At 35.8% G+C, this 16,851-nt stretch overlaps 2 protein-coding genes across 5 annotated transcripts; both read left to right on the top strand.

Annotated features, from left to right (window-relative positions):
- The first annotated feature begins 3,846 nt into the window (after positions 1-3,846).
- Positions 3,847-8,129, top strand: LOC107913246 (DAZ-associated protein 1). 4 transcript variants are annotated; one of them, XM_016841771.2, is made up of 14 exons: positions 3,847-4,096; positions 4,274-4,419; positions 4,510-4,599; positions 5,220-5,285; positions 5,391-5,456; positions 5,574-5,659; positions 5,790-5,835; positions 5,941-5,995; positions 6,272-6,348; positions 6,572-6,707; positions 6,788-6,915; positions 6,995-7,099; positions 7,648-7,782; positions 7,878-8,129. In XM_016841771.2, the coding sequence occupies exons 2-14, from the start codon at positions 4,402-4,404 to the stop codon at positions 7,938-7,940; spliced, it is 1,071 nt and encodes a 356-aa protein (XP_016697260.2). In that variant the 5' UTR covers positions 3,847-4,096; positions 4,274-4,401; the 3' UTR covers positions 7,941-8,129. The 4 variants fall into 4 exon arrangements, with proteins under 4 accessions (XP_016697260.2, XP_016697258.2, XP_040959860.1 ...); XM_016841769.2 differs by having other exon boundaries at positions 6,785-6,915; XM_041103926.1 differs by having other exon boundaries at positions 3,896-4,091.
- A 1,651-nt stretch (positions 8,130-9,780) lies between these two features.
- On the top strand, positions 9,781-14,185 carry LOC107913245 (zeaxanthin epoxidase, chloroplastic). The gene is given in 16 exon segments (XM_016841768.2): positions 9,781-10,177; positions 10,180-10,549; positions 10,754-10,916; positions 11,024-11,098; positions 11,293-11,393; positions 11,532-11,644; positions 11,833-12,044; positions 12,260-12,351; positions 12,698-12,812; positions 12,905-13,008; positions 13,081-13,126; positions 13,206-13,270; positions 13,374-13,460; positions 13,560-13,700; positions 13,775-13,862; positions 13,940-14,185. Coding segments are annotated over 16 exon segments (2,001 nt in total). The 5' UTR covers positions 9,781-10,029; the 3' UTR covers positions 14,021-14,185.
- The last annotated feature ends 2,666 nt before the right edge of the window (positions 14,186-16,851 follow it).

The following is a 16,851-nucleotide window of genomic DNA, read 5'->3' as shown; positions in this document are numbered from 1 at the left end:
AGGTAAGAAAGAAGGTAAGGGAATAAAGAAGAAGATAGAAATTGAGAAGTAAAGAAATTTATGATGTTAGATGATATTATGCATAATTATCCATTATGTTGAATGTTGTGATTTATTTGCTTGTAAGCTTACTAAGCCTAGTGCTTAATCTCTTTATTTTCTTCTTCTTATAGTACTTATCTAGCCACTCGGGGATCGAAGGAAACGTCGGAGGCCGATCACACTATCAAAGAAATAACTCGGTATAATTAGACGTTTTGTTTTGTGTATGGCATGTATAGAAACTTAGCTACTTTTGGTATAATATGAACAATGAGTGATGTGTAAGTAGTTGATGATGTATGGTTATTAAAATGATTAAGGATGAAGGTGTTTGTTGTTATGAAAGATTAGGTGATAAATTATGCATGGAAATCATGAAAGGATAAAATTTTGCAAAGAAATAGAATTCAGGCAGCACAGTGACGTGAATTTGAAAAATCACCCAAGATAGTATAAAATGAATTAGAGGGTGAATGATATATGGAATTAAAGCTTGTTGAGTCTATTTTCATGGAAAATAACGGTGTAGAAAAAAGAAATTTATATTTTAAGATATGTGAATTTTAGTAAGATAGGGTCAGAACTGTTTTTGGAGTCCCCTATTCTGAGTTTAGAAAATAATTACAAATTGTACAAAAATGGTTATGAGTTGAAATTTACATGCTTAGATTCCTTAATGAGTCTATTTTCTATAGAAACAAGTAAGAACTTCATATGAAAATCCTATAGCGAGAAAACTTATTTTTAGTGACTAGAGGTCAGGGCAGTCTGGTGGTGACACAGGGGAGACTTTAACTAATAAACTGTACTAATTTGCTGAAAAAAAAATTCTAAAAATTTTATGGTGAGTAGATATATGAGTCTAGTTTCAGGGAAAATTTACGGGATTAAATTTCGAGTTCTTTAGCTCAAGTTATAATTAATTTAGTAACTGCTGCGCGATTAGACAGATTTGCTACGAATAATGAAATAAATTTTCAAACCTAGTTTTTATGCTCCGAACTGGTAAGATAAGCTAAGTAATGCCTCGTGCTCGACTCCAGAAGCGGTCTCGGGTAAGGGGTGTTACAATCCACGCCTTTCGGTATGATACTCGATACTGGAATCATGCTTGCATTTCGGCAATCAATACCGAAACCTTAATGGTCGGCATGTCCTTCACCATTGGTATGATATACATACAGATAGTTTTGGAATCAAGTTTTCGATAATCTTCTGTCATACATGTTGATGTGCATGTGTGAGGCCCAACAAATTTTCGTATCTCCCACATTTGCGAATTTTGAATAAATGTAGCTTGTACCCACCAATTGCAGCCTTCCGCCAACTTCTAACACTCTCCAATATATAATGTCGATTTAGACACTGCGACTTTGTAGTCCACTGATATATTCATGTTATACCACTTAATAGCAAATACGTATTCTTCCTTGCTTTCAAATCTTTGGCTTGCGAACAACTCCTCAGGATCAGAATTTACGGCCAACCGGTGAGTAAATAGTATTTTAAGGTACTCCAGAAACTCGGCTACGTATGCCGCGTTGGGGTCTATGAGCGATATGTGTGGCCTAGGATTATTGTGTATCACAATACGTCGAATCTGGTTCCCGACTGAAGATGCGTTAATGTTTCTATTGTCATTCACGTCTTCGTCGTCAATATCATCAGGGACCTCGTCCACATCGGGATCACTATCACTATCCAACCCTTGATCACAAAGATCACTACTATCGTATCCATCATCACCAACCACATCAGTATTAGGTGAAACATTAAGATCGATATCGATCCCGCGTATAATCAATCCACTATCAACGTACGATATTGGAGCCACCATGCACGGTCTTGAGCTCCATGTTCTTTACCATTTGTAGTGAGATCTTCATTTTGCTCCGCACCGGCTAACTCAGTAAATAAGTGAATCGGTGCATTTTGGTCACTCCGATTCCCACAATAAAGAGCGATCATTGTCTCCACGTCTTCATCATCTACAAGTTCCATTTCGGTGAATTTAATGGGATATGTCAAAACTGAAAACTTGTAGAAAAGTTTCGAGATCCTTCTCCCACAACGTCTAACAACTTTTCACTAATCATTTCCTTCATATCATCGAACGAGACATTTCTATCAAATCTCATTGCTATTTGTTGCCGACATTCAAATATACATCCAACAGTTGTTGTCAAGATGATTCCATCGAAATAAACGCATACGAAAAACTGATTATCCATCTTTAATACTCAATCTGTTAAAAAATAAACAAAAATTCTCAAAACAATTTCGAACAACATAAAAATACTTACATAAAAAAAATTAATGAATAAAAAGAGTCCATTTCTAACAATATCAAATTTATTGCCATTTCTAACAATATCTATGACAAAAATATTTTCAGTATTTATCTATTTTTTCCTGTTGTTATCACTAACTAACAATTACTTTATAATAGTTAAACTTTCAAATATATTAATAATTTTTACAACATAACATTTTCAATAATCTAAACACAAAACTTACTAACAAATCACAATAAACAAAATAACTTTAAAACAAAGCATAAAAATAATACTAAACAAACTATATAATATTAACAAAATAAAATTTTCTTATCATAATCTATTATATTTGAAAATAACAATAAAAATAATAATACATTTTCTTTTTTCTCTTTTCTTTCTTTCTTCTCTTCTCCCTCTCTTGTTCTGCTAATTTTTTTTTTCAAACTGATACTAGGTGTGTCGCCTATTAGATAGACACCACTAGTGCCGCCTATCAGATAGGCATAACCAGTGCCGCCTATCAGATAGGGGTAGGGGTGTGCATAATTTGGGTAAAACCGAAAAAATTCGGTTAACCGACCGAATTCGGTTAATCGGTCGGTTAACCGAATTTTTTCGGTCGGGGGTCGGTTAATTTTTTTATGATTTTTTGGTTAACGGTTAATTCAGTTCGAAACCGGTCTGTTAACCAAAAATTTTCGGTTAACCGAAAAAATTAATAAATAAAATTATCCAACCCAGCCCAAACTCAATTACCCAACCCAATAAAACTAAAACTAAAGTTTACCCAATTACCCAATCCAATAAAACTAAAACTAAAATACAACCCAATTTACTAAAGTCTAAAACCCAATTTACTTTAATAATTTATAAATTTTTTAAATTTTAAAAATAAAAAATAAAAAAAATTCGGGTAATTCGGGTATTTTTTGGTAATTCGGTTAATTCGGGTAATTCGGGTAATTCGAGTAATTCGGGTAATTTTTAACCAAAAATAAAAAATACATAATTTTCGGTTAATTCGGTTAACCGACCTTATTAATCGAAAAAAATTCGGTTCGGTTAATTTTTTTAAAAAAAATCGGTTCGGTTAACGGTTAAAATTTTTGGAAGGTCGGTTAATTCGGTTATAGTAATTTCGGGTCGATTAATCGGACGGTTAACCGAATGAACACCCCTAGATAGGGGTCACTGGTGCTGCCTATCAGATAGGGGTCACTGGTGTCGCCTATCAGATAGGCACCACACCCCTTTCGTATTTTTTGTACCCGTATATACCAGAAAGGAAAAGTGGTGTCGCCTATCCTTTTAGCATTACTACTAAAATATTATTATTATTTAAAGTGTATTGTCTCAGAATGAGGGCGGTGTCGTCTATGCACCACCCTCCACCCATCTAAATGTACCATCTTGATACATAATTATTGCAACATACCATTTTGATATTTCTTTTTATATATTATTTGGGTAAAAAAACCCTATGATTCACCTTATGTACATGTAATGGCATTGGGGATTATTATTTGCACAATGGGTTGGGTACTTTAAAACCCATGAGGGCTAGGCAGGTGGGTGCACTCCGAGCTGGCTCATGGCAGTCGGTGTACCACCCAAATTTGTAGCCCAAGTAGCTATAAAAAAGGAAGGGAATGAGGCCAATATCCGAATTTGTGATAACGACTCAAAGCGGCAGCCTGCCAGCCAGCCAGCCAGCGAGGGAGCGAGCGAGCGCTAGAGGGTCTGCAAATTTTAGGGTTTTGGATTGGGAAGGTCAGGTCAGTGAGCGCCAAAAAGAGGAGAAAAATTTCTTATACGTTCTGTTAATAACTACCACAATTGATCTTCTGTTTTGAGAATTGAAATTTCTTTTTATAAAAATAAAAAGTGGTGAATTTGATTTCGGTTTTGGTGATGATTATGTGTGAGAAAGAGCGTGTGCTTATTGTATGCAGGAAGAGAAAGAGCCAGAGACAGAGTGTGAGAGATTTTTTTAAGAGAGGATTTGTGAGATCTTTTGTTTTGAGTGACTTAGGGATTTCAACGCTTTTCATTTCTCAGCTCAATTTATCCTGTTTACTCGATGGAACGGAAGCTTGTGGTTAGTTTTCTGTTCTTAATTTGGTGAGTTATTTGGTTAATTGCAGGGTCCTTTCTTTTTTCCTAATTTTGTTGAATTGTCTTTTCCTAGGTTTTGGGAATCCCTTGGGAGGTGGATACTGAAGGTTTGAGGGAATACATGAGTAAATATGGTGATTTGGAGGATTGTATTGTCATGAAGGTATCCGCCTTTTTTTTCCTCATTTATTTTGTTTATAGGTTTAATAAATTTTTCTGGATATCACGAATTCTGAGAAATGCGAAATAGTATCATAGTATGTGTTTTTTTTCTGTCAGTAATAGATCATTTTGATGTTCTAAGGTTCTTGTGAGGTTGTTTGGCTCTTGAAATCTTGATGGTAAAACAGGTTCATAGTTAACCAGTAATTGCTTTTTTATGTTAATTATTTGTTCCAAGTAGTGGTGGCTGATGTGTCAGAGACGAGCTGGATACTAGGACTTTTAGAACGGGTGGGTTTGGATGGGCGGTGCGTTTAAAACAGCGGTGGCGGTGAGGTGGCGGTGAGATTAGATACTGTAGCGACATTGTAGCATGAGACAAAAAGTAAGCTAAACGCACCGCACCGAACCGCCCATCCAAACCCACCCTATGTTTAAAAAGCCCAAGCTGGGGCATGAACTCTTTTAAGCTTTCTTCTATACAAGTTTGTCTACTAGTGTTATTGCTAGTTTGCGAGCTTGACCAACTGCTAAATAACTTAACTTTCTTTCCTTTCTTTTCTTTATTCGATTCCCTTTTTATTTTATGTTGTTCATTGATTATGTTTTTCTATTGTCTAGGAGCGAACTACGGGCCGATCCCGTGGTTTTGGTTATGTAACGTTTGCATCGGCTGATGATGCGAAGGTAAACATTAACCTGCTTTCTCTCTGATGTTTTCTTTTTCCTCTCTTTAGCTTAAAACTCTAGACCATGTAATAACAATCTTGCTTTGCGTTCCATTTTCTACAGAATGTGCTATCAATTGAGCATTTTCTTGGTGAGAGAATGTTGGAAGTTAAAATAGCTACTCCAAAGGTTTGGTTATATAAACTTTAGTAGATGCCTTTTCTCTCTCTCTGTGGAAAAAAAATTCAATTTACTAGTCTTTTTTCTATTCCTTACCCATAACTTTCTTTTTGTTTCACTTAACAGGAGGAGATGAGAGCACCCGTAAAGAAAGTTACCAGGATATTTGTGGCCAGGATTCCACCATCAGTGGATGAATCAACCTTTCGGAGGTAAGTAACTGCTATATGAATCATGGCAGTGCTTCTTTTATTTATCTATTTTCTGTTTATTCTTTGAACATGGAGTTGGTTGTCAGCTATTTCAGGAGTGATAATAACAATCAAATATTCTTCTTCACAGGCATTTTGAGGAGTATGGTGAGATAACAGATTTATACATGCCGAAGGTAATCTCTCTCTATATTGGTCATGTGTGTGTTCTGCTTATGGTTGCATGTATTAGCTTTCTTGGTAGACTTTTCTTAGATGATTATTAAGCATGAGTTCTGCAGGATCAAGTCTCAAAAGCTCACCGTGGAATTGGCTTTATCACTTTTGCTAGCGCAGGTTTGTTTATCATACACCTAGCTTAGTACCTTTGACCTAATTTTCTACATCTAATGGTTTGAATGTTTCCTTTGACCTATGGGTTCTTTTATTTGGCTGTTTACAACTACAAGATAAAAGTGCTAGAAGTTATATCCTTGCCTATTTTCCCAATGAAATTCCAAGTTTTTAGAATCATATGCTATTTGATCGAATATAATTATATGCTGGTTCTGATCCTCCATTCTTGTTATGTCTAACAGTGATAAGAATGTTAAAACCTGTTCATTGTTACAGAATCTGTGGAGAATCTGATGGCTGATGCTCATGAACTGGGTGGTTCTACAGTAGTAGTTGATCGAGCAACACCTAAGGCAAGTTGACATCAGTGTCTTTTTTTTTTTTTTTTTTTTAACATCATTTTCATGTTTTTTGGCTTTTAACAATTCATCTGTTTTACCTTCCTAAAGTTCAAATTTGATCTGTTGGTACATGACGAAGAACAACTTAGTTTCCATGATCTATTTCCCTAGAAATTTCACATCCTTACTCAATGTATGTGTGGTAAAAGACACTAATTTGATATTTTGTTGACAGGAAGATGACTTAAAGCCAATAGGCAGAATGTCACAGGGGGGGTATGGTGCATACAATGCTTACATTTCTGCTGCCACTAGGTATGCTGCAGTTGGTGCTCCTACCTTGTATGACCATCCTGGCCCCATGTATGGAAGTAAGTTTCTTGGCAGAGACTTTGATTTATGCAATTATCATTTATTAATGTCGTTATATTTTCCTTTTATGTTGAAGTAGGAGGGGAGTCCAGCCGAGGGATGGGCAAAAAGATATTTGTTGGCAGACTTCCTCAGGAGGCCACTGCTGATGATCTGCGTCTGTATTTTGGTAGATTTGGCCGTATAATAGACGTTTATGTTCCTAAGGTAATGTGATGAATATCATATATAAATGAGAGTTGAATTGGAGTCAGCTTATGAAGGTCTTAATGCTCCTTTAATGTAGGACCCCAAGAGATCTGGCCACAGAGGTTTTGGTTTTGTGACTTTTGCTGAAGATGGAGTTGCAGATAGAGTATCTCGTAGGTCTCACGAGATTTGTGGACAACAGGTAACAAAAACAAACTTTTATGTTCTTGCCTCATACCTGAGTGTCTTACTTCTGAGGTTGATATTTGATAGATTACCTTTTCCTCGTGGTTATGGGTTTATGCTTGATAGAATGTTAAAAAGGCCAAGTTCTTGGATGCTATGTTTATTTATCCAACCATAATAACCATTATTTTGGTTAGGAGGATTAACTCCAATAGGTGATGCTCTACAAACTTTTAGGACTCTCAATTATGATTTTCTGCCATGAATGGTTGGCAAACTGTGATTTTATTATTTTACTGCTGTGAATTCATGTGGTAACTTATCAAGGATTATAGCATACAAGTTTTAGTCCGAAAACATTATGACCGGTTACAAGATATCTTGTGCAAGTCATTTTTGTAAGGTTTGAAGACAGGGTCTACAGTTATAGTGAAGCCTGCTCATCTGCAATCAATGATGTTCCTTTATTCAAGTTTTTATTTCGAACTTAATATTCTCCTGCGAATTTTCCTGAACACAGGTAAAATGCTTCTGTAGATTTATAATTTTACATATGGTATTCAGGTGGCAATAGATTCAGCAACACCCGTTGATGATGCTGGCCCTAGTTTCATGATGAATCCTGCTGGACCATTTAGAGGTTTTGGTGGTCCAATGCGCCCCTTTGGTAGGATGTATGGAGGACTGCCTTATGATGATGTGAGTATATACATCCATACATACGTACGTGATCATGCAATTATTCAAAAACAGGGTTCATTAAGTTGTTCGCCTATGTAATTTATTTGTAACAGTGGGGTTATGCAATTGGGAGCGGGAGGCCATCGAGAGCAGATTGGCGGTACAGGCCATACTAAAAGATGGAGTGGGGAAGTCTAAAGTGTCACTGTTAAAACTTAAATTATCTAAAGATTATTTCGTGATTCAATTATCAATATCATTTATTCACAGATTATAAATCATATAGTGTGGAGCCTTAGTTTTCAATGTGTAGGGAATATTCCTGTTGAAGTCTCCAATTAAAACTATGGTATTAACTTTTTACATCCCCAAAGCATGAAACTTGGCTGCTGGTAAAACACAGATCCCTATAAACCTGAATTCTAGAAAAGGAAGGAATATGATCTCAAATGTCGTCATTTAGACTTTTTTTGAGAGCTGAATTTTCTTTTATTTTTCACGTTAATTTATTCCTTGCAAGGAAAATTATCCTTTTTTTGTTTGCGTCTCAGGCAAGGGTCGCTTTGCTCCATTGAGATGGCATTTGCAAAATGCCAAATGCTACATTAAATGTTCCACGTATTATTTCTTGCTACTTCAAATCTCTCATTGCAACCATTCATTTTTTTCTTAAATAATAAATTATCACTCAATTTTCTGCGGAGACGACTTATTGCTCCCAAAGCTTGGGAGATATATATGTATCATTAGATCTGGGAATAGCCTAGGGGTTTGAGTTTCGACAAATCTTTTCACGTGGTACTGAACTTTTATAAATTTGATTTTGGTACCTGAGTTTTGAGTCCGTTTACCAAGTGGTACCTGTCTCAGTTGATGACGTGTCAATGCACCTGACCTACTTATAAGGTGACACGTGGCAGTTAATGTCAGATATTTCCTCATTTCAATTCCATTAAGTACCTGATAATAAATATACCCTCTTTGAATGGTTTTGTTGCAAAAATGGAAGAAACCGCCGTCCAAGAAGCCCACACCCATGTTTCTTCTTCCCATTATAAAGCATGTTAATCTCTTTTTTTCCTTAAATTTCTTAAAATTCTTCTTCTATATTATTTTCGCCTAATTCAAATCCTAATTTCATCAATTTTTTTGGACAATTCTTGGTAATATTTTATAAGCAACCCTTTATACAACGAATCGATTTAAGTAATCATTTTTGGGTAGAAAAGTTCTGGGTTTACTAGGGAAGAACATTTCTGGGTCCCCCCCCCCCCTCTTTTTCTTTAATCTTCAATCTCAGATTTGCGAATGAACACTTCTGGATTTGTTCCAGTTTATTTGAACATGGGAATAATTTTGTTTGAATTTTCTTATGGGTTTGTTCCAGTTTGTTTGTGGCACTACATCAAAGGGCTTCAAAGCAATCTTTCAAAGTTGGATGAGTTTGATGCCGACATTACTATTAGCGTCCATTTTTGCTCTAGCAAACTCTGTTCATCTGTTTCATTTCTTGTCATTGTGAAAGTTGAATGTATACTGCAGAAGAATAGAGGCTTTCTCGAGTAACAGATTTTTTTTAATGATCTCATTCTAAGTTCCAGTTCCAATAATATATGTTTTTTTTTAAACAATATTTAAAATTACTCATAACTCTTTTTTATTTATATGAAAATAATAAGTTTCTCTAACCCATAATACTATATTATTAATAATACTTTGGTATAATTATTTTCACGTCCCTTAACGTGACTATTTAAATTTTCTATCACATGGTGACACGTGGCACACTGCAGTTGGGCCACAAGTTCTGACAGGATTAAAATTAACACCGTTATTCAAAGGTTCCATATTGATAAACAGATTTAAAGTTTAGGCACCAAAATCGAATTTTTGAAAATTTAGATACCACATTAAAAGATTTGTTAAAGTTCAGTACCAAATCTGACATTAAGCCGTAATTTTATGTAGTGGAAATATTTTAATAATTTTAGAACCGAAAGACAGCCACAGAAAACATTAATATTTGTGTAAGATATTTCTTCCCCCGATGGTGGGTATGTGGTGGGATCTCCATGATCGGTGCTGCTTCACCACAATTTCTGTGCTTAACGTTGGTGACTAATTTGATTATAATCTGTCAGTTCCCTCTGTATCTCTCCATGTCCAGTATCTATCTGTTCCATTTACCTTGAACATAAGCAAAGCCAAATTTCTTGGTTTTTTGGCCTTAAAAGTTGAACAGTCTTTTCTTTTTTTGGTAGAAGAATGGCAGCAAGTTTGTTTCAAAGGCCTTCAGCAATTCTTTTCACAGGAACTCAGTTTCCAGTTTCCGTTTCTAAGGATATTCCAATAGAATCCTCGCCTTGTATACATTTCAATTACCATTTTAGAAGCAAAGCAAACAACCAAAAGAAGGGCTTTTACAAGTCAAAGCTACAGTGGGAGCTGGAACCCAGAGTGTTTCCAAATCAAGTGAGACGAAAGATTTGGATGGAAACCAGTTGGAGAAGAAGACGAAGCTGAAGATATTGATTGCTGGGGGTGGTATTGGAGGGTTGGTTTTTGCATTGGCTGCAAAAAAGAAAGGTTTTGATGTAGTGGTGTTTGAGAAGGATTTGAGTGCTATAAGAGGTGAGGGGCAATATAGGGGTCCAATTCAGATACAAAGCAATGCATTGGCTGCTTTAGAGGCTATCGATATGGAAGTTGCTGAGGAAGTCATGGAAGCAGGGTGCGTCACAGGTGATAGAATCAATGGATTAGTTGACGGGGTTTCCGGTACTTGGTGAGTTGTTTACTGTTATTTGCCTTGAATATCTACTGTTATTTTCTGCAATTGCTTTGGTTGAAATGCTTGCTATACCCTATATATTTGACTCAGTTTATGCATAATCTGAAATTGAATGTTATCTTTCTACTAACAAAGGTAGAATTCCAAAAGAAAAGTTGAGGTTGATATTGGTATTAGTATATATATGGTTTAAAACAGGTATGTCAAGTTTGATACGTTCACACCTGCGGCAGAAAGGGGGCTTCCAGTAACAAGAGTTATTAGTAGGATGACTTTGCAACAAATCCTGGCTCGTGCAGTTGGGGAAGACGTAATTTTTAATGAGAGCAATGTTGTTGATTTTGAGGATGATGGAGATAAGGTAATATGAGTTGCTAATAGGTGAAGATTATACCCTTAAATCTTGTAATTTATTAGTCTTTCTTTTATGTTCGGTTTTGGTAAGTTTTTTCCTTTGTGCCTCTTCAGGTCACTGTGGTACTGGAAAATGGAAACCGCTATGATGGTGATCTTCTAGTTGGAGCTGATGGAATATGGTCCAAGGTGCCATTTTTTTGTTTAATTTATTGTATGTGCAAGACATAGTCTTTGTTTGTTAAGAGTATGAGCTTTCATTAACTACATGAATTTATTTTATTCAATCTTCTGTAATCGAATCAAATCAACTTCTGAATGCAACTTGAAGCTTTCACTAAACTAGTTGTTCAGCCTTTGAAATGTTGAACGCTCCTTTTCAGGTGAGGAAGAACTTGTTCGGACCAAAGGAAGCTGTATATTCTGGCTACACTTGCTATACCGGTATTGCAGATTTTGTGCCTGCTGATATTGAGTCTGTCGGGTAAGTTCTATGTATTTTTGCCTATATTGACTTAAATTTGTTAAGTGTGTGTTCACTTGCTCAAGCCTTGGGATATGATTAGACTGTCTTGGGGCTTTGCTACTTGTAGTTTTTTAATTGAAACTTTCTCTTGTGAAGGTACCGTGTATTTTTGGGACACAAGCAGTACTTTGTTTCCTCAGATGTTGGTGCTGGAAAGATGCAGTGGTATGCATTTCACAAGGAACCAGCTGGTGGTGTGGATAGCCATGGTAGATAACTTCGGATGCTTTTTTTTTTTTTTTTTGGCTTAAGTTTTAAATGCATACATTTTTCTGTTAAATTTTCAACTAATAGAAATGCTCCTTTTGAATGCTCTCTATCTAATACAGGACTTGATTGTTAATTTCAAAGATGGTATAGTATATTTAAGTTTTACATTATTTTTTATCTTTTTCAGGTAAAAAGGAGAGGCTACTTAACATATTCGGGGATTGGTGTGACAATGTGACAGATTTGTTACATGCTACTGATGAACATGCAATTCTTCGACGAGACATATATGACCGAACACCCTCACTAACTTGGGGAAGAGGGCGTGTAACCTTGCTTGGGGATTCTATCCATGCAATGCAGCCAAATATGGGTCAAGGGGGATGCATGGCCATCGAGGTATGACTTCTAGTCACTTTGCTGTCCCTAGTTCAAGCCATTTAGGTATGGCTTCAAGCATTGCCATAGATCAAACGATGTTCCAATTTATAGACCTCAGATAAACATATATATATATATGAATTAAAACCATGTAATTTGGATAGCGTTATCATGTTTTCCCTGTAATCAGAAGGATGCCGAGTTATGCACTTTTTACTCCATCATCTTTGCAGGACAGTTACCAATTAGCATTGGAACTTGATAATGCATGGAAACAAGGTGTTGAGTCAGGGACTCCTATTGATGTTGTTTCCTCTTTAAGGAGGTATTATATCAAAATTTTCCTTTTTCCTAGATACTTCATAAAGGGTAAATTTTAAAGATGTGAAAACATATTGAATCAACAAAATATATCAAGAAAATACTATCAGACTGGATATTGGAGCTAAGCATTCCCTGATTTTTCTTAAGTAAACCATTAGCTGAGTAACTTAAGGATTAGTTCTGGTGTCTGTAATACTTTTTGTGTCCTTGAAATTTATTAAGGTCATTGGATTCACTCATCAAAATTTTGATGAACTGAGAATTTCCTATGCAGTGGATGTCACTGGTCCACTACATATACTTTCTACAATCTAAAACTGATTCTACCATGTGACTCAATTTCACAGCTATGAGAGAGCTAGAAGACTGCGAGTTGCCATCATCCATGGAATGGCAAGAATGGCTGCAATCATGGCTTCAACTTACAAGGCTTATTTAGGTGTAGGGCTAGGTCCCTTGTCGGTAAGAATCCGTTTTGTGTAAGCAAAAATGATTGAAGTTAACAACTGAACGCATAATCACCAATTCACCATGGCATCTGACCTGCTTTACAGTTTTTGACAAAATTTCGGATACCACATCCAGGAAGAGTTGGTGGAAGATTTTTTATCAACTTAGCAATGCCCATAATGCTCAATTGGGTCTTAGGTGGTAACAGGTTAGACCTTGTAAATGCATGTCTTCTGTTTTTTTCTTCTTCCTTCTCAAACTCAAACCGATTCGTTTGCAGCTCAAATCTTGAAGGGAGGTCCTTAAGTTGCAGACTCTCAGACAAGGTATGCTGCCTTTCATCCTACTGATTCTGCATAAATGGCTATGGAAATTATTTGAAACATATTTTTATAATTTCTTCAGGCAAGTGACCAATTGCAGACATGGTTTGAAGACAATGACGCACTCGAGCAGACTATTAATGGAGAGTGCGTATGATAGTTCTTAAATATGTGAATTTCGTCATATTTTCTGAAAGTTTTTTCAACACTATAATCTCTAATATCTCTTCTCTTTCTTGTCTGTTTTCAGGTGGTTCTTATTGTCAGTTGGGAACGAAGCAGCTACCTCACAACCTATTTGTTTAAGTAGGGATGAGAACAAATCGTTTGTGATCGGGTATGTGTTTGGTTACACATTAATCAATCCCACTGATTACTGTAATATTTTCTTTCATTCTAATTTATCTGTCTGTTGATACACTTTTGGTCATTGCAGAAGTGAAAAGAATGAGAATTTTCCAGGAAAATCAGTGGTGATACGTTCACCTCAGGTATCAAAAACACATGCTCAAATCATCTATAAAGAAGGTGCATTCTTCCTAATTGACATGCAGAGTGAACATGGGACCTATATCGAGTAAGTGATGAGCAGAGAGGAACCGTCTTTATTTAACGTTAAATTTCTCTAAAACTAAACAACTGTATGTACAGGCATGAAGGGAGAAGATCTTGGATACCTTCAAATGTTGCTATTCGACTCCGACCCTCGGATGTTATTGAGTTTGGTTCCGATAAGAAGGTAATAAATAGCCTATTTATATGTATTCTCTAAGCTACTACATGAGCCCCGTTTGACGTTTGGAGCAAAATTTGCAGGCAGCATTGCGGGTAAAGGTGATGAGATCGCCTCCAAAGATTGCCTATAACGAAGATGGTCAACTTCTTCAGGCTGTGTGAAGATTTTATGCAGCTCTTGTTCTCTAATTTATTGCAATTGTATAGCATTTTGAGGATTGACAATGTGGCAGACTCTAGATGTAGGTGAAAAAAAATCATGTACTTAATATATCTATAAAAAATTTACATACAAAACAATTGGTGGAAATGGTAAAGTTAAAAACACTCTAATGTCTTGAGGCACCAATTCAATCCTTCTCTTAATATAATATAAGCTAAAAGAGATGGACTTAGTTAAAGAACGGGCAAAATGAGTGGTAAATATTACCTTCGAAGAAAATATAGTTTTAAGTGTTTGGTACAAGGTTGGTCTCATTTTACGTGCTTTTAATCCCATCGGCTGCTACCCACTATTTCGCTAATTTTGCCTGGGCCTACTCTAATTGAGGTGTAACTTAAACCATGTGGGCTGAAGTCCATCAGAAATCACAAAACTGTCCTCTGTATGAGAAGTTTGCAACATCATTCAAAACCAATCAACCAATAAATTCATATATTCAATTTTTCATCATACATCCCTAAAATTTCAACACATAAAAAGTTTTCACACTTACAAATTCCAGTTAACCAAAAAGAATATAAAATTCCATTCTCAATTATTCGACACAAGAGTCAATCTAAAATCCATTAGATTAAGTCATTCAAAGTAATAAATTAGATGTGGATCTAAAGATATGATTGAAATCCTGATTTTTATCTCCCAAATTAAAATGGGATTTTTTTTATATTTTTATTTAGTAGAGTATCTACACCTATCACTTCATATTTTATAGACGATGAAGTGCTTAGGGGCAGCACTTGTGTCAAAGCCTTGACCCCTTATTTTAAAAAGCATTTGAGGGCTTTACACCTATATGTACCCAACAAATAGAGTAATGAGAATTCATTGTTAGTGACAAACTGGAAACTTGAAAGTGAATCCCCCATTCTATCGCATTAATATCCACTCCAAGCCCCATTTGCATCCTAAAAGTAGGCCCTCCTTTTTAGTTTACCATTATTTTGTAAGCTATAAGTAATACCAAACAAACACCATCTTTCAATTTAAAAGTGTTTTTGTCAAGTATTTTTAAACCCAAAAGTAAAAATATTCTCTTTTTCGATTTTTATTTTTATTTTTGGCAAAAACACTTCTAAAAATAAAGCATAATTCTAACCTTTATATATATATTATAATAAATTATTTTTATATTCTTGTTAAAATACCATAATATTAACTAATTTGAATATTATTTAAATGGATATTTGTTGCTTTATAACACCATGTCTGAAATGGACAATTTATTTCTTAAAAATACTTTTTGACAATAATACTAAACACTTGAATTTTAAACTAAATTTTGTCAACATTACTTGTTCACAGCAATTCTCAAAAATAATACTAAAATAACCCTAAATGGGAAATAAAAGAGGGCTGGATGTTGAATGAGTGGATAGTGGTATCGGGTTAAGACGCAGTACTTCCCTTTCCAGAACTTGTGCTTGTAGGAGCCACTCCAGATACACAAATTATTTCAACTCTCATCTTATAGTTATATGATGTATATAGGTGAAGTGTTGACATAAATTGAGCAAAAGTGTCACCAAAACATCCATTTCTCTTACTGAAACTAAAATCCCACCACAACATGCCTGCTGTCCCACTCCCACCTCATTGCATGCACCACTTCTGCTAGCTCACGTGAAAGCGGTGGTGGCGGTCGGTTCAGGTGGTGGATGGTGGCGTTGCAGTGACCGTTGGAGCATTAAATGGCGTGTTCTTCACAACACATGGGATGGACGGTTTCTTGTAAGTTTCATATCTTGGATATAATAATTGGGTTATTGTCGGATGTAATTATTGGATGCACATGTGAGGAAGGTGGTATCAAAGATCAAAACCTAACCATTGTTATTTACTGTGCAATTATTTGGTATTCATTGTTTTGGTGACCAAAATTAAATCTACCAAGCCTTCATCCTGTTTCTCTTTACTCCCATATAGTGTTTTTATCTAAATGAGATGCAGTGGAATCGAAATGTCAAAATCATATTAATCCTTTCAAATGTGGACCAAACTTTGATGCTCCCTTCTAACACAAAAGTTTGACAAACCTAACGGAAAACATTACTAAAAGTTTACACTTTTTCTATTTTATTCTTAAATTAACAATATTATTTTATTTAAATTTATATGAATTAATATCTAAATTTTCAAATTTATTTACATTCAAATTGATCATTTTTCTCTATATAGGAATCTCAATTCATTAACTTAAATTTGTTTGTGCACTACACCAAAACAGGCTTTTAGCGGCGTTTTTAGCGGCGTTTGTTTGCTAAAGATCGATCATTAGCGGCGCTTGACGGAAAACGCCGCTGAAAATAATCATTAGCGGCGTTTTTCAGAAAGCGCCGCAAAAACCTAAGACCAACGACGCTGTTTTCGGAGCTTTCGGGGATTTAGCGGCGTTTTTAAGAGAGCGCCACTAATACTCAAGGCTTTAGCTGTGTTTTTGAGAAAGCACCGCAAAAAAACCTAAGCCCAACGACGCTGTTTTCTGAGCTTTCGGGGATTTAGCGGCGTTTTTAAGAGAGCGCACTAATGCTCATGGCTTTAGCGGCGTTTTTGAGGAAGCGCCGCAAAAAAACCTAAGACCGACGACGCCGTTTTCTGATCTTTTGGGGATTTAGCAGTGTTTTTAAGAGAGCGCCGCTAATGCTCATGGCTTTAGCGGCGTTTTTGAGGAAGCGCTTTCAACTTTTTGAAATTACACATAGGAAGAAAGATGGATCTCCCATGACTCCTGAAGCTGGTGAAATAATGGTACGTTTACTTAATACGATTTGAC

This window comes from Gossypium hirsutum, chromosome D11 (assembly GCF_007990345.1).
Source record: "Gossypium hirsutum isolate 1008001.06 chromosome D11, Gossypium_hirsutum_v2.1, whole genome shotgun sequence".
Taxonomy (NCBI): domain Eukaryota; kingdom Viridiplantae; phylum Streptophyta; class Magnoliopsida; order Malvales; family Malvaceae; genus Gossypium; species Gossypium hirsutum.
Note: the sequence above shows the minus strand (reverse complement) of the source record. Positions and strands in the feature narration are given on the sequence as shown.

Bases quoted from the DNA above. Each gene is read 5' to 3' on its own strand.
- LOC107913246 (XM_016841769.2), top strand. The intron at 5,660-5,789 runs GTAAGTAACTGC...TCTTCTTCACAG, and splicing joins GATGAATCAACCTTTCGGAG to GCATTTTGAGGAGTATGGTG. The intron at 7,100-7,647 runs GTAACAAAAACA...TATGGTATTCAG, and splicing joins ACGAGATTTGTGGACAACAG to GTGGCAATAGATTCAGCAAC.